The 22,149-nt window shown below is 34.8% G+C and overlaps 1 protein-coding gene across 14 annotated transcripts in view; it reads left to right on the top strand.

The window, feature by feature from the left end:
• The window catches only part of LOC120412469 (dachshund homolog 2), a 73,240-nt gene that overhangs the window by 9,693 nt on the left and 41,398 nt on the right, over positions 1–22,149 (top strand). For 8 of the 14 annotated variants that reach the window (XM_039572958.2, XM_039572956.2, XM_039572955.2 and 5 more), the window contains exon 2: positions 20,624–20,650. The exons of the other annotated variants lie outside the window; for them this stretch is intronic. In XM_039572958.2, coding sequence (XP_039428892.1) covers positions 20,624–20,650 — 27 coding nt within the window. The remainder of the gene's footprint in view (positions 1–20,623; positions 20,651–22,149) is intronic. 14 annotated transcript variants of the gene reach the window in all.

Genomic DNA, 22,149 nt, shown 5'->3' with positions numbered 1-22,149 from the left:
GATTTTTGCCATCATTGGTATCGTTTTGTTCGTGCTATCTTGTAGCACGTGCATTTTGAACTAAATAGAGCTTATTTGTTAAATTAATTTAATCCAAAAAAGTAAAATTAAAATTAACCGTAAGAACTCCGTGTAATGTAAACGTTCTTCGTTTGAAGATCGTGCTATTTATACCGGAGAGTTTGGTACGGCATGTCCACGCATCCTTCCTCCCCTGTAGATTCTGTGAAATGTGATCCGTTCTCAGAATCCTCTATGTGGTGAACACAACGCAGTAAGCCTGGCCGCTCTAATTTTGGCTACTCCGATGAACTGCAATTATTAATATTATAAAGAAAGGACTTAGGGCGTAATCTAACCGCTACTACTTCCAGGATGCCTTCTTCTGATTTGCTGCGTTTTTGTTCGTTTAGATCGTGCTGTTTTGCTACAGTCAGATACAGTTTGACATTCTGGCATGCCCGTCTACTGTTTTCATTGCAACTGTTTGTTTATTTTATTTTCTCGAAATCGAGCCGGAAATTTGAAATTTATTTCAAATGAGTAATCAGTTTGATAGTTATATTCGAATTAAGAGTCCAAGTACTGTTCTTACTAGATTATCCGAAGGCCTTGGAAAAATTTCACTTCGGATAATCGAATCACAAAACAATTTTTTTTCTTGTTCTTACTTTTGACTGTCGAGCTTAAGAATTACGTCTAAACTACCCTAAAGAATTTAATATTTTTAAATCCAAGATAACTTCCCAAATGACGGTGATGAACTATTGAAATAATGCACTTTTAATTTAATTTCGACTAAAATGAGGTCACAGAATACGAATTTGATATTGAACGCAAGAAAATTAAATAAAACGAAAAAATATAAACGAATTTTGTATAATCGAGTCTAGACTGTTTATGGTTTCGATATTATTTATTTTTATGATTTCGATAAACTTTTATCTTGTTTTGTTTTTGATTCTTTTTTTAATTTATTACTTAGATAATTTGTATTTAATGCGTTACCAGATTCTCAAAGCGTTCCTTATATTATTACATGTAAAAATGTGTTAAAACACTAGGACGCAACAGAAAAAAAGACAAACGAATTGCTGACGAATGTTGTATAAAAAGTATTTAAAATTGTTATTAGATCGTTTCAAACGGGGAAAAATAGCGAATCTATTAGAAACATTACCTTCACTCCAAACAACAATCAAAACAAAGTCTACTTCGATAGATCATCAACATCCCATCGTCGACACTGCCAATCCAAAAATAGTCCGGTGAACGGCCCGAGCGGTTTAGGCTTTCAGGATTTTTGTGATATTTACTTGTAGAGTCAAAACAGATCAGTAAACTTCACTTATTTGTGTATTACACTTTTTAAACATTACATTTTTGCGGTAACACTCTCAACTTTTACGCGCACGATCACATCACTCAACTTTTTGTTGCTAATTTCATTAAGACCTTCGTCGAGCCAATTCTCTACGTTGAAGCCAGACTTGTCCTCCAGACCTCTTCGCCGAGCCATGCCAGACCCGAACTCCTAAGTCCCGGGTGGACTCTTCACGGCGGCTAAGTCCCGGCGGACTCTTCACAGCGGCTAAGTCCCGGCGGACTCTTCACAGCGGCTAAGTCCCGGCGGACTGCGGCCTCCACCGCTAAGTCCGGCTGGACTGGGGCCTCTGCTACTGGTGGCTGCTGGCGGGTCCGGCTGGTCTGGGGCTTCTTCAGGATCTGGAACTGGACTGGGCTTGAGCTGGCTGGAACTGACTGGAACTAACTGGAACTAACTGGAACTAATTGGAACTAATTGCCCTCCTCAAGAATTTTGGGGTTTTTATAGTCAGTCCCCGAAAACTCTACTAAATTTTGTTCTACTAAAAGTGGTCCGTTTCGATGAGAAGCATCGATGAACCTCATGAATTAAATTATGCAGACCTCTGCAATTCTTCATGACTTTCCGTATGGTGTAGTGAGTACACCTCAAAATCGGAATCATGGGTTCGAACCATTGTCGTGAAACATTAAATTATGTTATTGGAATATCAAAATTATGTTCCTAAAACATTCTCAAAAATTGTTGGTCAATAATGAGAAGGTCGAATTCTCCATTGAACAAACATGCCAATGAATTTGGTTAAGCCACACCCTCAATTTCCCCTGTGTAATAACATCGCACATTCATAATTGAAAGCTTAACCATTTTTTTTGATTGCCTAACAATTGGCGAAATTTAATAAAGGGCTTTTCAGGTGAGGATGACTCATGATCCACACCTGTACATAAGCTTAATTATTTGTCGCGCAACGCGAGTCGACGGGTAAAATTATTTATGCTTGCGTAAGCGCGCATGGTCAGAACTGTGGTGAGGATCGATAAATGGACAAATTTAATAATTTAAATTTGAGGTCGCTGCACCGGCCTTCATATTCCACACGGCACACTGCGTTAATTTTGTGGCCGAGCTTATTATTTATTATTGATTGCATTCAGAAAACACTCCACTGCTGCTGCTGCTGCTGAAACGCACATATTTTAATGCAATGTTTTGTTTTGCAAAACTCTCCCATATATAATATTCCGCAATTATTTTAAGGGGAACATGCGGCTACTGTTCTTGTTTCGACGGTTGATTTTTTTTTTGCTCTGTTCTGTATTCTTATATGTCGTCATAACTCGTCGAGCAGACACTGACTCCGTGGAGAGAGGTGGTGGTTAGAGCGAGACGGAACAAACCACATTTGAATTCCTCGCCGACCTCCGTCGACATCCCGCGATGTCGACGCTCAATAATGTTCGGCTCAGCTATTATTACTCGCCGATGAAAACCCGCCGAACCAAGCTGGTGCCTGTTTGTTCATCATTATTATTTCGCGTATAATAATGTTGTATGTATTTATGCATATAAACTATGAATCACACGAACAAAAGACCTGGCTTCGGCTCAAAAATATATTACATTGAATGCACATGTTTTTTTCGTTAATCGCGCGCTCCAAGTCGAGGATCGATCCTTCAACCCCAATATGGCACACTCCGGCGAGTCGGTCCGTCGTGGGGATTGTTCTACCAATTTCGCTCAGAGCGATACACGGCAAAACGCACACCTTCCACACTTCTTCCCGCCGAAGATCCTCGGCGCAGTAGGCCATGCCCCAGCATGGCTAAGAAACGATAAGAACACAACTTGAATTACATGCATTCTGGTCTTGTGGCAGGTTACAAGCCACCACTCGGACAGACGGTGGCAATAAACTGACGCGCGGATAGATCGTCGGCACGAGGAGCGCCTAGATTTGTCGGCGGACTTGGCCCTCGGGGGGGGCACCTTCCGACCCGTCCGTCCGTCAGAGTTGGCGGCGCGAATAAATGCGATCGCACGCTGATTAGGAATGCTACAAAAATGCGCGGTAGAAATTGGTAGCTATTATGCTCCAGGTTAATCGCGATCCGAGTAGGCTGATAATTCTAAGCAGCAGCCGAGGCACTTTGAATGTGGCCAACTGCGATTAGTGCGCCTGATGGCGGTGGTTGGTGGGTTGCTGCTGCAGTGGAGTGCACTTGCGAATTTGCGTTTTGCATGTCGAACACAATTGCGCGTTGCTCCAGTTGCTGGTTCGATGGTGTATGCATCACCCTACCCCACCCTCAATGCAGTGTGCACGTGGAATAAAAGAGGGGGAGTGATTGTACTGGGTATGTGATCGAAGCGTTTAGGCAGGGTTTTAGGTGGGGTTCCTTTTGAGTTATGGGCTTCCAAAAGAACCGCAGATTAGAAACTGTTGATGGGCCTTGAATTATTGGGCCAATTACCAAATTTAAGGGTTATTTTGAAAGAAATTTGGGGGGTTTCATGGCGAGTTTGATATATCAATTACTTATCAATATATTCGATGTTGAAAAGCTGAAAAATATGCCAACATTTATAATTAACTCTTTTGAATATGCTGAAAACGTCACTAGAATTGAATTATTTTTTCTCTGAAATTTCGTACCAACACAGTGAAACGTCGTTGAAAAATCCGTCGGCTTCGAATCCGGATTATTTTAAGGTGGACTTCTTGTAGAATAAATTAAGATAAGAATAATGTTTTCCAACTAGCAGCAATTAACTCACATTTGAACAGAAAATTTGAATTTTAGAAAAAAAAGTGCAAATAAAAAAATAGGTTTAAACTAGAAATGCTTCACAAATCAATTGTTATTATTGTGCTGACAAGATTTAAATATAACATTTGTCAGGAACAATTTTAGCACATTTTTTTAAATTAAATTACTTTATTTTTACTGTATAAAAACTTTTGCCCTGTGATTCATGGGAAAAAAATTTACTCACTATTTTAACGTATCCTTTTTTTATCAAAAAGATAAAACAAATTTGAATGGTGATTGGTGAATTACCAAGTGAAATGGCAACTAAAGCCCAAAAACGTAACACAATTATTTAACAAATTGAAATTCAAACAAAATCTTAAACTAAACATCTAGTATTGATTTTTTTCTGAGATTTTTTTTTTTGTTCAAATTTACTAATTTATTGTCTTAAAAAGTTTTTTTTGTTATGTTTCACTTTATTTTGTTAAATTTCTAAAAGCAAAAAACACGGTTTAAAAGTAAATTATTTCATTTCAGACACTTGGAAGAGTAGAAATATGACAAAAAAAAACAAATTCTGAGTTTTATTATAATGAATCAATATTATTTGTTCTTAGTACAAAATAAGTCCACCCCCCTCGAATTTGGTCACAGTCGAGGGGCTACACTTCAAAAAATATTGGCAACGGTCTTATTGTAAATCGAAAAAGTCCAAAAACTTAACAATGTATTTCAAATTATATAAAAATAATAAATTTTTATATTGAAATTTTTTCCAAGTTGAACTATCATGAACTGTTTTTGTTCGGTTTATAAGTTAAGTTTTTTTTCATATGGTCAAAAATATTTAGTTTAGTTTCTTTAAAAGTAAGGGTTGACTTTGAAACTATTCACTAGATCAAAAAATTTCACGATACTTTCATTTTACGAAATTTAAAATTGGACGCATTTCTGCTAAGGTTAAAAAATCATCATTATTTTGGTGATGGACCAATCTTCATTATCTTTGAAGCAAATTGTAAAGGAAATTGTTCTGATCTCTCGAAAAAAATGTGTTTAGAGGTAGTCAAGCTTGGCCATGACTTTTAAAGGTAAAAAATGACACGTTATCAACAAAAATCCTTTTTTTAGTAAATATAACTGAAAAACAGTGCACAATATCGAGATTTAAACTTTTCGATTGCAAATTTGAACATCTTAAACTAAAGTCAAAATATTTCTTCTACTTTTTTCAGGTTTTATTTTTTCAAAAAATAAGATTTTTTCGGAAAATTGGCACCACTGCCAAATGTGTTTTGACCAACTAAATCAACCAATTTACCTAATTATTTCTAGTCATCTAAATCATTTGATGATTTGATGTGTTAACCAACAGGGCCACAAGGATGACCTATGTAGCGGTTGCCTAGAATTACAGTGGCTCAGACTTAAAGGGAGCATCTTCAAATTACTGCCGTATGAAGATATTTCTAGTAATCTAAATCATATCCAAAAATGTGATATTGGTTATTTTGCATAATCCATTTTTAAAGTAGAGAGCCAAATAGAGTGTTTTTTCTGCATTCTGTTATTTTTTCTAAGAAGTCCCAAGCAAACCTACAGCTTTGCCGAAAACATCAAATCTATCAGAAAATCTGCAAAGCAAAATTGTTGAATATTTTAGTAGTTTTTGTTTGTATGGATAGCTACCAGAATTGTATAAAAATTCTGAACCTGACTTTTTTATTTATTTATTTATTTATAAACATAGTTGATGATTGCAAAAAAAAAAACAAAAGAATATAATATTAAATCTTACGCTTTCTTTTCTAATATTTGAAAAGATTGCAAAAAACATTACAATATATAAAAAAAAACATTGAAAGATTTTTTTACAATTTAAAAAATTTCCATGCTCAAATTAAGAAAAAATCTTCATTTCATTCTTGTTGGTGAATACCAAGAGAAAGATATCTATTTAGAATTTATTTTTGTCTTATTTCTGAAAACAGTCAAAGTATTTCATATTAAGATAAGATTTGGTGAGTCTGATGCATTTTATATTATCAACCAATTAGAGTTATTGTTTGAAACATTTAAAAAACTTCAAATGTAACTCTTAAGAAAGAAAAACCACAACTAGACAGAAAATGCTGTTTCCAACAATGTGTTTCCCCCAACTAATCATCTTGTCAATAGCAAAACCACACAGCATAGAGTTCCACTGACCTTTCCGAAAGGCCACCTCTCACACAAACCATCAACACAGCCTTCCAGCAGTATCCCAACAACTTCCTCAATCCTTCAACCAGAGGAGGTGGACCCGAGAGGTCAGCCGGTCCCATCTTCCTTCTTCAGCCGGGCCCACCGCTGCCAAAGCCACAAACAACAATAAAATACGAAAGAAAATCACCTTTCGTTGCAGCCAATAACAGATTTAATGCCAGTAGCATTAAAAACTACACACGCTGGTGCTTTTGCCTCGAAGTTCAGTTTATTTTTATGTGAAAATATTTTATTGATCTTCCCTCCTCCCAACCTCGTCGAGTCGTCGTCATCGAGTCATATGTGGGATGCTGTGAATTTTCTTCTCTCGTAGAAACTGCTCTGAGGAGGAAGGAGCAAAAAAAAGAGGCACAATGTTTCAAATGGATTTCTGGCTTCTGCAACTTTTTTTTCCATTTGCTTTGACTGACTGACTAACTGTTTGAAAACATGTTGATTGGCTTCCGAAGGTTGTCCCGGGCGCATCTCTCTCTAAACAAAACGAATATGTATGGAAAAAAAGCGAAAAAAGGCACAAATATGATTAATGGCTTTCCGTTAAGGTGAGTTCGCTCGTTGGCGCACCAAACACATTGTAATGAATGTTCATTTGTAAATTACGATTTGGCTGTTGTTGTTGGGCTTTGTGAATGTTTTTTTGAAGAAATACGAGAGGTACAAAGGTGAAACAGAGAGGATAAATCCCAATGGTAATAATATTGCTGATTGAAATCTTCGTTTCGAATTTAAGCATTAGTTCCAGTTAATTTTTGAGAGGGAGCTTTGGAATGTAATTAAAAGGAGCGCTGAATCGAACGGGCTTAACCTTAACCTCGACGAGTCGAAGAAACGGGATAATCAATGATTCCCAGTTGTTTTACCTTATTTTTTATCCTCTCTCCTCAGAACAGAAAAAAGAGAGAAGCGCCTCCAAAGATTGACTGATTTATTATAATGACCCGGCGTGGCCACGCCGGGCAATTAGTATTGTTGTTCTGAGCTTTGTGAGATTTGTTCTGCGCGCCATTGCGCCATTACGCCTCAGCAGCACTGATGATGATGTCGGTTATTTGCCGCAACCAACAAAAATGAACAATATTCAAATCGCGAATCGATTTCGATTCGCAGCCTTCGGGGGAAACTTACCGGCATTCGAGATCGAAGATCGAGCGATGAAAAAGTGGTACTCCATGATTTCTTCGGATGATTATTGGACCAGGACCGGTCACGACAAAAAGCAAAACTCCCCGCCGGCGGAACATCTCGAATGGCATCGCTTTTGCATCCAGCATCCTCCCAGAATCAATCAGACATTCGAAACAGAAATGCAGAACAAGAGGAGAGAAATACGAGAAACCCATTTTCGGAAATTCCCACTGTAGTGTGTAATTGTGTGGTGGCCACCCCGCGCGAGCAGGGGCGTTTTACCTGTCCCCCCCCCATCCCCATCGACCTTCCCTTTTTGGGTAATCGATGCGATGGGCGATATATGAACTGTTGCAGGCTGAAAGTGAGGCAACCCCGAGCGTCCTACTCAAAAATGAAACATCAACGCCAAAACAGGAAAAAAAGAAACAAAACAAGAATCGAAAAAAAAACGAGAGTATTTGCATTGATGATATGGCATTTTGCACGAGCGAGGGCATTCCCACTTTGGAAGGCTTATCGGGGAATGGTTCTGGAATTGTTCTTATTTTTAAAAGTCAACAAAACGTTAAACATTCAACATAACACAACTATAACCATATTTTGCGGGAAAAAAGATAAAACTTCAAAGGCAATGTTCCGTTTTCAAAAATACTGAAAAAAATATTTTATGTGCTCGTTGAAAAATATTTATTTTATATAATATAATTTATAAAAAAAAATGCAAAAAAATCCATAGCTGACACTATACATGAAGGCATGGTGCATATTTTTTTGCATTTATTTGACAAGGCCCTTTTTTAACTAGAAAAAGTCCAAAGCTCTTGTTCACTTTATACACAAAGTCTCTTATAATTGAAAACCATCTTACGACGTCATCTACAAGTTTTTGAAATTTGCGAAGATTTCAATGCTACTCTCCTACAAACACAAAGACGTTAAAATTTCCCATATTTGAAACATAATTTTTCGTTGTTTAATTTATATATTCTGACAGCCGGGTGGCCCATCAAGTAGAAAATCAGAAAAGTCTGAACAATCCATAAAAATTGCAAAAATCCGCGAAAAATCGGGAAAAAATCGGATTTTTTTTTATTTTTTTTGTCAAAAAGACAGAAAAAGTCGGAAATTTTAAGCTCACTTCTTTGAAAGATATTTCTAAAACTGTTGAATAATTTTGTAATTCAGTGGACTCTTTCGTTGTCGATATTGAAGGAACCGTCGGGATCGAGAGTTTTTAACTTTCTTAAAATATGAAAAAAATATTTAGATTGAAAACTGATATAATAAATCTGGATTTTTCGAAAAAATCCAACAAACCAAATTTCCAGTTTTTGCTTTTTGGATGTTTTTGAAACCACCTTGAGTCAAAGGTATTAAAAACATCCAAAAATCAAAAACAGAAAATTTGGTATATTGGACCTTTTAAAAGAAATCTACAGAAATTAAAACAAAATATTTAAATATGAGTTCGCATAGAATGAGAGGTAAAGTGAAATTTTGATTTGAGTTTAATATCTTAAATAAAATCAAAATAAAACATTAAAGAACCATCAAAAAGAAAAACCATCATTGCTTATAAAATTCAATATCAGATTCAGAAAATACAATGGAATTTTGATCGAAAAAAAAAATTTTTTTTACTTTTTTACATCTAGTTGTAAAACGAATTTATATAAAAATTAATCAAATTTTTGCAGATGATTTAAAACAAAAATGAAATCCTTTTTTTATTTTCCAGTTAAAATCGAGGAACAGAAACTTGATGCTTGCCAAATGAGCCTTGAATTTTATGTAACAATTGTTTAGAGGCTGATTGTCATTTTATTTATTTTTCAATCAAAATTATAAGTGCTTCCATTTCTGAAGAAATTTTTATCAAGTTTGCTATTAAAAGTTCGTTTTTTTTTTCAAAACTGTCCATCGTAAGATCTTTTAAAATTTATTTTTCACTTGCCAAATCAATTGTTACAATAAATCAAAATGAACTATGGTACAAATCATACACAGAAAAAATGATGGTAATATTCATCAGGAAATAATGACAGATTTTGTATAAAGAAATTATTAATTTTACCTCTGAAAATGATTAATTTTCATCAGTTTTTTATGAATATTCAGATTCACATTCTTACACATTTTTTAAGTAATATTTCACATAAAAAGATTATATTTAACTTACCAAATTTTCAACCTTCCAAAATTAAACTTTTTTTCTGTGAAGTTGAGAGGAACTCCAATACTCTATAAAGTTGAAAGAAATGCGAAATTGTGAATTGATTATTTACTAAAAAAATAAATTGAATTGAATTACAAGTATTTAGAATTTTGTTTGTTCCTCGACATTATCATAAAAATATACAATGTTATTTGAGTAAGAAATCCATCTCATTTAAGGTTCTGGAAAATTCTGAAATTTTAAAATGGAATTTAAGTGAGCACCCTGCTAGTATTTTACTTAACTTTTACAAAAAAAATCTCCCGTTCCTTGTATTGCATATTGCATTAAACAAAAAAAACGTTTCGAAAAGAACTTTTTCTTCTCACAATAATGCTACCAAATACGAAATTTGCAGTGTTGACTTAGCTCAAGATTAAAAAAAAATGTGTTGAAAAAAAACATTGAGAATTAATATCATTTAACTCTTGGGAAATAGTTGCATGAAAAAGTTTCAAGACAATTTTTGATGAAAGAGAAAATTGGAAAGTCATAATATATCTCAACAAATACTTTTTATACTTTTTTACAGCAAATATTTTTTTTGATAATATCTGAGACAAAACATTTTTTTAAGTTCAATTTATAGGTACAGCCCAGACTCAATAATTCGAAGGTTTGTATGGGACTTCGGATAATCGAATCACGAACAAATTTTTTTCTGACTATTTAACATCAAATTCGAGTTCTGCAACCCCATTTTAGTCAAATTTGAATGGTTGATTGCTTATTTTTATAAAATTGCATTTTTATCAAGGATATTAAATATCTGCCATTTTGGCCGCCGTCTTGGATTTAAAAAATCACTAAATCACTTTAGAGAAGTCAAGGGGACATACTAAAGCTAAACAATCAAAAAGATGTCATCGAAAAAAAAAAATGTTTTCGTGATTCGATTATCCGAAGTGAAATTTTGCAAAGGCTTTTGGATAATCGAGTCTGGACTGTAGCCTGTTCTTCTCTAATCTCTAAGAATGTGTTCTGGAACCTTCAAAAAATATTTTGAAAATTTACATTAGTATATCGTTGCTACAGCAGACATGTCACAAGATAGCACACAAGCTACGATATATTAGTAAAAATACAGATACGTTCGGATTTTTTAAGGTATATTTGTTAAAAGGTAAAAAAAGATTTCTTGCAAAAAAAATATAAAAATATACATAACGTAAACATAAATGAAGAAGAATTTTCCAACACTTCAACCTGAACGCATCTTCCTCTCTTTCGCTCCAATATCGAATTCCCGCAAAATTTTCAGTGGCACCTGCCCCCGAGGCCGCAATACGTCCGCAGAAAACAAAAGAAATGTCGTCGAATATGAATTTCGCGCCAAAACAAAGTGATGTTGGCCCTGACCAGTCACTCTGTCATTCATTCCGTCAATGATATTGTTGTCGTCGTCGTCCCCAGTCACTCACAGCCTACTTTGCTCACACTAACTGATAACGAACCATTTAATTGTGCTCATGTTTTGCGTCTTCATGTTCTTCACCCTCCGGGAGGGAGAACAATTCGAAATTATGAGAAATTCCACCCGGGTTTTCGGCCCTGGCAGAGTTATGATGATTGTGTCGCGGCGACAGTTGCATTTCATTCCAAGTTGGTGCCAAAATGGAATGCGCACATTTATTGCGCAAAGTGCGTGTACTTTTGTAATTATAATTGCTTGTCAAAGGGCCGGATCGCGCAATTATCACGTGGCGCAATAATTTATTTGTGCTGTGCGAGTGTGTGAGCGAGCACCTACAATAGATTCAAGCCAATTTGCTCGTTATCGACGCGCCTCGGAAGCGTTGTGTTTGCAAATTTGCTGAACTACTTTTTGAATTGGTCTCGGGAGCGGGTTTGCCAGCGGGCAAAATTAGCGACACGGACGATAAAATGTGGCTTAACTCTTTGTAAAATTCTTCGGGTTGGAGGCTTCCTTCACGTACGCTCACTAACGCTTCAATGAATGCATCCATTAATAATATATTACATCAATAACGCTCAAAACAAACACTTAACGCTGCATGTCTATAGCTAATGCGATATATCCCACAAGTCCCGGCAGGGTTTCCGCTATAAATCCAACCATCATCATCATCATTGCATCGCACTGGAATTCCTCTTCCTTTGGCAAGGAAGAAAAAAAAGGCCCACGAAAAAAAAAACCGTCTAGCTTTTCTTGCAGTTTGCATGCATAATGTACTAACTACACTTGCACAGCCACGGGCAAATCCCAGGGTCATCATTATCCACCACCACCTCCTTCTTTGCCACTATCACCTTTCTTCCTTGCCCAGTGTTTCTGGAATCACACTCGGAAATAACTTTTCATTATGGTTTCAATCTGGAAAAATGTTAAAAATAAATCATAATTTTCAAAATTACAGTGTTTACAAAAAAAAAAAACTAGTAGAAATTATAAAATGAAATTATGAGCACATGAAGATTTCATAACACTTTATGTTATTTAAACAGTATTTGTTATTGGAATGGCATGAATTTTGTTATTACCGTCTGCCCGGGTATGACTGGTCGTATTTTTGATTTATATTACCTATTTTAAATCAAAAATAATGTTGAATTCATTGAACAATGCATTCTCCAAGAAAAGTTTAACTTAAAAATAGAACAAAAATTAATCACCGGGAATTTAAAAAAAAATCTGAATTTTAAAAATAGCAAACTCGAAAAAAGTTTTTTGTTTTATTTTGTAATAGTATTTTGTTAGAATTAGTTCATATATTTTTACCAAAAAAAATCGACTTTACACCTTTTGTTTTGAATAACAACCGTTCCGTAAAACTTCTACTACCTTTTGTGAAGTTGTCTAATCTTTTCTACAAAAATAATTTAAAAAATCAAATTTGGTTTAATATTTTACATGAAGAAATATTTATTTGCAGACCTTTCATGAAATTATCTTTTTAAAAAGATCAAAAAATTTCACACAAGTGTCGTTGTTCGACAATTTAAATCAAACCAAAAGTTTCCAAAATATCGTCAGTTGAAAATTACAGGCTAATTAGGCAAATCATTAAAATCTAAAATTAAAAAAAAAATCAACTCATTTTCATTGATTCGAATGCTTTGTGAGGCTGTTACTAAAAAAGTAAATGTCAAATTTCCAAAGCCTCAGAGAAAAAATTTATGGGAATTTTCTGACATTTTCAAAATTATTATTTTATTTATTTTTTTCTCATCTCACATTTTTTCCAAAAAATATCTCTGGAATTAGACTTTGCACCGTCATGCATTATGGCTTAAAAGATGTCTTTTCGAGTCGCATAAAAAATATAAAAAAGGTCGTAAAAAATAAATCATTTTAGGAATTAAAATTGGAGTGAAATAAGTGAAATAAAGATTTTTTTTAATTTGTATATTTTTTTCTGAATAGTCCTAATAACAACTTTGCCACAGACACCAAATCGACCAGAAAATTTATTCTTAGCAGATATCATTCAGATATTCATGGTAAAAATAATCAGCTTCGCAAGCTGCAATGGTATTCAAAAAAATCCTAAAATGAATTAGTTAGATTAGTTGAACAACTAGCCGGACTAACATTTGCGGAATTGCATCCAAAATTATCTGAAAAACTGGATAAAAATTACCGACTTCAAAGATTTTTTCAGTTGGAAAAATAGTAGAACCAGCTAACTTTTTAACTAGAAATTCTAGTTGCAAACACTAGTTATAGCGGTAAAATTTTAGATTTTTGTTATGATCTAAAAAACTCGTTAATTTATTCACATCATATTGCATTTTTTTGTAACATTCAAGAGAAATCTCCTCTACGTGTTTTATAAGAAAAAATCCCATTTGTTATTAAAATTTTGGCATTATTTTTGATAATTTAATTATGAATACTGACTGCAACACAATATTGAAACCAGCTACTCTTTATAGTAGAATCATGTGTATACATATCCATGTCCCAGTAATCCCTTCTCAAAAGTGCCCCCCTGCTCACTCAACTATCGCGCAGAAGTCATGGCAAAATCACTCTTCATCGCGTTGAAATCTCCGTCGCTACTTGGCGCACTGTCGATTCGATTCTGTCTTTTTTCCTCCCCGTCCACCCCTCCCTTTCCCGTTCCCTGTCGCTCACTCACTCAACATTAATGTTGAGCTGCAACTGCAACTACAACAGCTCAACTCTTTAGTTTTTTTTTTTTTGCTAACTTCTCTTACTACAACATGAAGGGATAATTTGTAATGAAAAGTACAGCAATGCTAACAGGCACATTGTGTTTTTGATCCCCAACTCTGGGCGAGAGTTGGCACTAGTGAGCAGTACAGAACGACTCGCGCGCTCTCTCTCCCTCTCTCTCTCTCTCTGATATGATGTGTACATCGAAGCATAATTTTCCCGCTTTGCTTTGCTGAATTCAATAAAAGTGCTGCTCTTAGTGAAGTATGTACACGATGTACCACCCTTCCCCTTTACACACACTTCCCTTCCGTTTTCGCCAATTTGCTGGTCCTGGTTGGGATTCGAACCCGCAACCTTCCACCTTCCACTTTAGACCGTACTCGGGGGGCGCGATGAAACGCATTTTAATACACACAGTTGGCGGCGCGGCTTCGGCTACGATGACGACCACGACGGCGACGATGAGCTTTTAAAACATAAGTAGGCGGTGTGGTGAATGAGGCTGGGGTGACGCGACGACTATGACAACAAACAAAGAGGGTGGTGAGCTGATATTTTAAATTCGTAACTTTAATAAATTACGTAAAATCTAAGTAAATTCTTATGGGAAGATAAAAGAAGAGGCCAATTATAAAGAACCTTGCCGCCGTCACCCTTTTTCCAGCAGAAAACATTCCTCAAAAGACATGAATTTCCGTTTCTTGTTTTCGCCGCAAAAAGCAATAAATGTTTAAATGTGGCGGATATCTTTCAATTTCCCCTTCCCCCTCGTCATCCACTTTCGTTATTACCGGGGAGCAATTTTATTCAAATCACTGGGTTAAAAAGCAAGGGCTCCCCCAAGCCAAAGTGTCCAGTTTTCGCTCAAAACTAGACGTTCGAGGAACAACAAAACCGACCGGACGACGACGACGACGACGACGAGGACGATTGAGAACATGTTACAATTTATGTTATAATAACATGCACTCACTTACACACACCCGTTTTAAACTCATGTGAACAACGCAACGTCAGACGGCCATGCTTTCCTCTGTACTGACTTGGTCTGCAGTGGGAGTGGGAGGGGAGGGGTCCACAAATTAGCGCTGGGAGTAAAGGGGGGGGGGGCATAACATGATAAAAAAGAAATATCAACACTCACAGAGAACGCAGTGTGCCACGGCTGTGTGACGGGTCAAATTTTGTGTTGTTGTTCAGCGCCGCAGCCTGCTTTGATCGCTGACTTTGGTTGAACTGTCAAAAATATGCATGGATTTACCACCAACATTTTAAATAATACAACAGTTCTCAACGTGATTGCAAATCGACTTTTCATTGTATTTTTATTAATTTATTGAAATTTAGTCTCTTGATTCCTTATGTCCAAATAAGATATTTTGCATAATTGGTTTCGCAAAACAGTCTAGACTCGATTATCCAGATTTGGATTTAATTTTTCAATGACTTTAGAGTAGTTGAGGGGTTTGACAATCAAGAATAAGACAACAAAAAATAAATAAAAGTCTGATTCGATTATCCGAAGTGTTTTTTTCCAAGGCCTTCAAACAATCGAGTCTGAACTATATAAGTCTCTATGTAAACTTGGAAGCTGTCCATATAAAACATTCAAATCACTTTTAATCCTGGGAAGGGTCTTTCTGATCGAATCGGTATTTTTGGCAAAGTTGTTGGTTATAATTAGAACTTCACTTTTAAAATTAAGTGCATGACGGACGTTATTACTGTAGCCAAGCTATAATTTTTCAAAAACAATGACATTTTTAAATTTTTTGATTGTTTTAATCATTTTTAGATGTCACATTTGCAATTGAAAAGTACTTTTTGACATTTTTATTTGTGCACCATTTAAAAGTTGAAACTAACAAACATTAAAAAAAGGTCTTTCAAAATCAAAAATATTATCCATTCTCGTTTATCTCTAAAACATATTTTCAAATAGCTGAGAAAATTCTGAATTTTTCTCTTTTGATCATGTAAGCCGTAAAATTTGCTCTGAATCGTGAGAGTTGGCCAATACAGTGAGATGCCGTTCAATCTCGAATATAAAAAAAAAATCCTAAGCAATTTTAATATTCTTTCTATTCCATAAAATATGTTTTTTGAAATTTTCGCCAATTTGGATTTTTTTTCAATTTTATACATAGTTTCATAGTGCGTCCATCCCGGGAATTCCCAGGACAAAATTCCCGGGATTTTTCCAAAACCGGGAATTCCCGAATCCCGGGATTTTTTACAATTTGTCCTGGGAATTCCCGAAATTGAAAAAAAAAATCAAATAATGGTCTGGAAATTCAGATTTGGTTGCAACAATAGATGAACAGTTGAGTACATAGTAATAAAGATTAATCGATTAATCGATAAGAATTTTAAAGCATTAAAATTTGCATTCGGTATATATGAGCATTAATTAAGCTTATCGTTATCTGGGAAAATTGTTTAAATTTTAGTGTACAGATACAGATCCGCAAATTAGGCATTAAATATTTTTTATTTAGTTTTATATATTTTTTTTAAACTGGGTATTATAATTACGTATATTTATGATTTTAAGTTTGAAAAAAATATCATATTCAATTATTTAACATCAAACACCGGTCTGGGGCAAATTAGGAGAAGTTGAATTTGAAAGGTTGTAAATTTGGTTGGGAGAATATTACATCTTTTTTGAGTAATATTATTTACCTAAGCAATGTTAAAAATTATGAACCTGCTGAAAGTTCACCAAAAACTTATGAATATTCCACTTTGTCCTGATGTAATATTACAATTTCTTTGACACAAAATCTGTCATCATTTCCTGATGAATATTACCATCATTTTTTTTTCTATGTGGTATAATTTTATTTGTTGTTGCTTTTTATTTTAAAAGACATTTTCAAAGAAATTTTTCAAGCTTTTCTAATCATGTCATTTATAAAAATATATAAAAGAAATATATTCATGAAAGACTCACTTAATTGGAATTAAAATTGTAGTCCACTTGAAATCCAAAGCACACCAAAGAATAACAACCATGTTATTTTTTTTCGGCTTCACCTTAAGCTATTAAAAAACTGTCATCCTTGTTTGGATTAAAGTTTAGATTATCAGTGACCAATTAATGTTATTGAGCTAATTCTATGGTTTTAAGATTTAAAAACATATTAAATATAATGAAAACATAGATTTAATGATTGTTTCAAAAATTTCCCGGGAATTCCCGGGATTTCAATAATATTTTTCCCGTTTCCCGGGAGATTCAAAACCCGGGAATATTGGACGCCCTATAGTTTCAGATTGCTTAAACGTGAAGACTTCCATCATTGTCATGATTTTTCGTTCAAAGATATAAATTTTGCGTCGCTTTCAATATTTTGACAAAATTCCTTCAACAAGTTGTTTAGAATAGTGCCCTACACATTCTGATTCCTTTTGGTAACGATTATCCCATTCCTTGTAATGTTATGGAAATCGTCATCAATCAATGATTGTCAACTAGGACGTCAATGACTGTGCCACAAAATTATATAAATTTTGAAGCACATTTGATTTAGATCAAAAATTCTTTCAGTGGCTTCAAGAAGACAACAACCAGCACATGCTGATTCCTTTTGGTGCTAAAATTCGTTAAATTGAATTTAATACAAAATATTTTATAGTGATGATCAATTTTCTTCGAAAATGATCAACGGCTTCACCTTAAACGGAAACAAAATCTTTAAACATACTGGGTAGCAGCCAACACCTGTTTGAGAAGGTTATATTTTACCTTTAAGTAAGGTATGTTTATATAAAATCAATTTGAATGTTTAGTTTACAAATGGACTTTCAACTAGATGCCAAAACCAAGATAATCTTTTTTGATGCGAAAAAGTAAAAGAGACCAATTTGTTTCTCTTTTATTTTTCAGAATTTAACCTTTTTGTATGTTTCGTTTTTTTCGTCAATTATTTTTCCAGGTTATGTTATACATAGGAGAAACAAAATTTTGTCTCAAAACATTAATTTCAAAGAAGAAAATGTGTACAGTTGATTGTCAACTATTTAGAATCCATAGTTTATCGTTTTTTTTTTTGAATTGATGATGGAAGGAAATTTTGCTAAGTTTTACCTCGACCAGTGCCGACGGACGAAAACTTTAAGTAAAATTTCTACAAGCTATTCAATGTAATTTACAGAGCTGATATTTAAAATTTAAACTCATAATATTTCATTTTAGTATTTCTAATATTCTCAGGCCAAGCAAACAATATGAACCCATGAGGGATAGGTTGTTTTGAAAATTTAATCTAGATTTCTTGAATATTAACCGGTTTACTTTTTTCCAAATCTTGGAGTTCAATAATAACTTTACATAAAATTTTTGAAGTAATAGATTTTTGAGTTCTTAAAAAACAGTTCTTAAGGGTTCCTTGAAATTTGTTTGTTTTGTTAACTAAGAAATTTATATTTTTTGCCTTAAAACATCTCTAAAATAAAAAAAAAAAAACAGTTAATAGTTTGTTTCCCTGCTTTAGGCGTCTGAATGCTTGGTCAAATTAAAATCCAAAACAGTTTCAAGAAGTATTATTTTTGATACAAGTGCTGAAAAAAGAAACTTTTCAGCACTGACATGAGTGCTGTTAAGAACTTTTCAGCACTGTCATTGTAATGTTTGGTGATGATAAGTAAGTCATTTCGTCACTTTTGAATGATTGATAAAATTAGTATTTTGAAAATGAAATTGCAAAAATTGTTTATTTCAACTGCATTGAAAAACATTTTGTTCTGCCTCGAGCCTGACGAAACATATTTATTTTTTTCAAAAAAGGAATTATAAACCACTAGAAAAAGCTAGGTCATGGTTAAAAATCTCTGAATAACATGTAACTAGGTTATCTTTTCATGATTTTTGTTTTTTTTAATTTTGGTTCGGTATGAATTCTCTGGATGATTTTTTTTATCTTTCATTTCCCGTCTTCATTCAGATTTTGTCAGAATCGAGAAGAACTCTGGACTAATTTCTCTCAAGTTTTGCAAATCGAACTTTTCGTCACTTTTGTGTTTGGTGAAGATAACAGATAAAGTTATGTTTTTTGACGGGAAAGCTCTCAATATTATGTTACAAAGTTATTTTTTAGAGAAATAAATATCAAAGATTTTGCTACGGTTTCAATTCTTTACAAAAAATCACGTTTTGATGAATATGGATCCAGATTTTAAAAAAGATGTTGATTATAATCATGTACCAATTTTTAGAAAACATGTTTTCCTTCGCTATTTATGCTATCCTTTAACTTAACAAAAGGCATGAAAATGAACAGGGATTTTTAATGTAGTCTTCCATGTTTAAAATCAGCAAATGAAAACAATTTAAGAAAATTTGCGAACTATTTTGCTGAAATAACCATTAGTTTTGAAAGTATGATCACTCTTCGCCAATTATCCTAATTTAGTACAATTATTTAATGTGAGTTGAAAATTGTGGAACTGGTCATACAGGAATATCTCCCTAAATTTTCCAAAAATGTTCCACTCGTCAAATTGCCTACGATTTATTGCCCAGATTAATTCGACTCTTTAATTTTTAATTTACTACATTCACCAAGCAAATAAATCTCCTCCGGGAAAATTGTTTTCACCGGTGTCCAACCGACGATAAAAATCTTCCGGAAAATCCTTCTCTCTTTTTCCACTCCATCTTCGGTGGTGGCGCGGCGACAACATTCTCGAGGACATTTCCACCCTGTGATAAATGGCTCACCCGGCCGGGGTCGTCCGACAACTGTGGGAGCAAGCAGGAAGATTTTCTCACCAACCTAACCAACCTACCTTCTACTGGTGGTGACAGGATTTAGGGTCCTCGGCCGAAGTGGCGACGAATCGTTTACCGTGATTTTTACTTCCATTTCACTAACTAGGGGGGGAAATAAATAGAGTGTGTTCTTTTTTTTTTGTTTGGTGTGTGCGTGGGGGGAAAAGCCGGAAAAGTGGGATTTTATTTTATTGCGAATTAATGTCTAACAATAACAGCAGCAGCAACAACAACATAACCTGTTTTTCCTTGTTTTTATGCTTTTGTCGTGCATGTGTGTGAACGCAACAGCAAAAAAAGAAAAAAGTTCAGGACCTGGTCGCAGTAGGCTGCGTGGGGCGTACGGACGACCTTTGCGCGCCTCTACAAGCTGAAGTCAAATCGAAGTAGGCTGCGGGGAGGGAGGCTTCAACTGGTGGAGTTTGTGTGTGTGTAACTTACCTTCCCCTAACATATTTTCCTCAAGGAGAGAGTTAGGGGCAGACAATGAGTCGAAAAAGGGGAAGGAATTAAAATTAAACAGCTATTGAAAGTTTTTCCAGCCTACTTATGTGGCGAGGGGCGTTCATATATGAGTGTGTGTGTGTTTTTTGATGTTTTATTTCTGTGAATAGTTTTATTCTACTTCGTCTTTGTCGTGGTTTGTTCTGTGAAAGATAGATGTGCCTTTTTTCATAATGTTTCCAATCTTTTCTTCAATGTTGCTCTTTATTTCTGAAAGTTTGCTCTAGTGTGTGATTTTTTCGGTTTCTTTCGTGTACTTTTCCTTTTCTCTATTTTTGGCAATAATTGGCGTTCAGTTCTTTTGTATTCATTGTACTAACGAATGATAGATGTTTTCCTATATATTACGTGTCTATTCAGTAAATGTTTGTTCTTTCCTCTGTATGGTATTTACTGTTTTTCACATCAAAAAAGCTCCACTTTCAAAATCAAAATTTAACTGCAACCCAAACAAAAAAAGACTCACTGAACGAATGGACGATTTTTCTTTCTTTTTTAATTTCAGATGCTTATCGATAAAACCACCTGAGAGGTAGGCGAAAACAATGTTTAGCACAAATTCACGATCTGTGTCCATAATTCACCCAAGGGCAGAGAGTGTGTCTGAGTGTGTGGTTGAGCCATTTTACCTCCCCCCCACTCCCTAACCCTAACACACACACCCTCTTCTAGCGAGCCCCCCAAGATCATCCGCCCGAAGCAGTAGGTATCCATTTTGATCTTTTTTTTTTGTAGAAAATTCAAAATTATTTTGAAATAATTACTAGATTATTTTTTTCCGTGTAGCCAGAAAACGTCAAAATGTTTTTGAAAAAAAATCAGCGGATGATTTTGAGTGCTCAAAATTTCAAAGGTCTTCAACCACAACTCAGCACAGTTGCCAATATCTAGTGAAGTTAGTTCAATTCTCTAGCTATGGTTCACTGAGCAAAATAAGTAGTCGGATCAACTTCCCTCCCCCTCACTTTTCCCCCACCACCTCTAGTAATGATTTCCGTTCTGAACATTGATCAAAAGTTGTTTTATCTATACTCTGAAAAAGACACGATTTCGTAGTACGAATGCATCTATCATGTCGAAGGCAAGGAGGGGGTTGGCGCTTGATGTACAAATAAATTATAGATTTATTAGCTATAAATTAACTGAGCAATTGCTTTCTTCTTCTGTTGATTCACTTGGGCAGTCCCAGCTGGGATGGTTCTGAGATCTTGGTGAAGGGTTATTGTCTTTTTGTATATTTAACTCTATCTATCATTGTGGAAAAAATGTTGAAGGCTAAATAACTGTTTTTTTTTGAAATCCATTGGAAAGACTTGATGAATTGATGTACCCTTATTTATCTATTTATTCAGTTGAATTATTCACTTTGACTTTCATATTTGGACAGGGATTCATTCTTTTAATTGAAACAAATGTTTAAAATCCGTTTTTTTGTGGTGTAAATGAATCGTGTTAATTTCTGTAAGCTTAATAAATAATTAAAATTTAATATCAGTTTAAAGTCTTCCCTCTAGTCGTCAAATAAAGCATCAAGTCATCCCAAAACACAAATGGGCCCTCAAATTAGATCCATTTCCAGTCCATCCCCGAAATTAGATCACATTTTCGGTCCATGGTGTCGTGGGGATAATCTCATTGTTACTTCAAGACAGCTCTTGCAAAATAATAGCAAGAAAAAACACATTCTTGCGGATTCACGACGAGGTCGAAACCATTTCCCTCAATTAAAGCCCCCGCTGAAATATGACCCGTTTATTCCCCTCGCGGTCATTTACACTTCCCCTTAAAAGCAAACGAAAAAAAACCTCTCAAAAGTTGAAAGAAAAGCATTTTTATTTATGTATCCATTTCTAATTTTTAATTTCCAAACTTCTTTCATACTTTACCTTCCTTTTTTCCCTCCGTGTTACTTTTAATTCTATTAATCCACCACCCCCTACCCCAGCAAGCCAGCGCCTACTGCGCCGTGGTCACCACCACCTTGTGTCTTAGTCTTGGTCTTAGTTTCAGTCCAGCGCCTGCCACCACCAC

The sequence above is a fragment of the Culex pipiens genome, chromosome 2, assembly GCF_016801865.2.
Source record: "Culex pipiens pallens isolate TS chromosome 2, TS_CPP_V2, whole genome shotgun sequence".
Taxonomy (NCBI): domain Eukaryota; kingdom Metazoa; phylum Arthropoda; class Insecta; order Diptera; family Culicidae; genus Culex; species Culex pipiens.
This window is presented reverse-complemented; position numbering and strand designations above follow the sequence as displayed.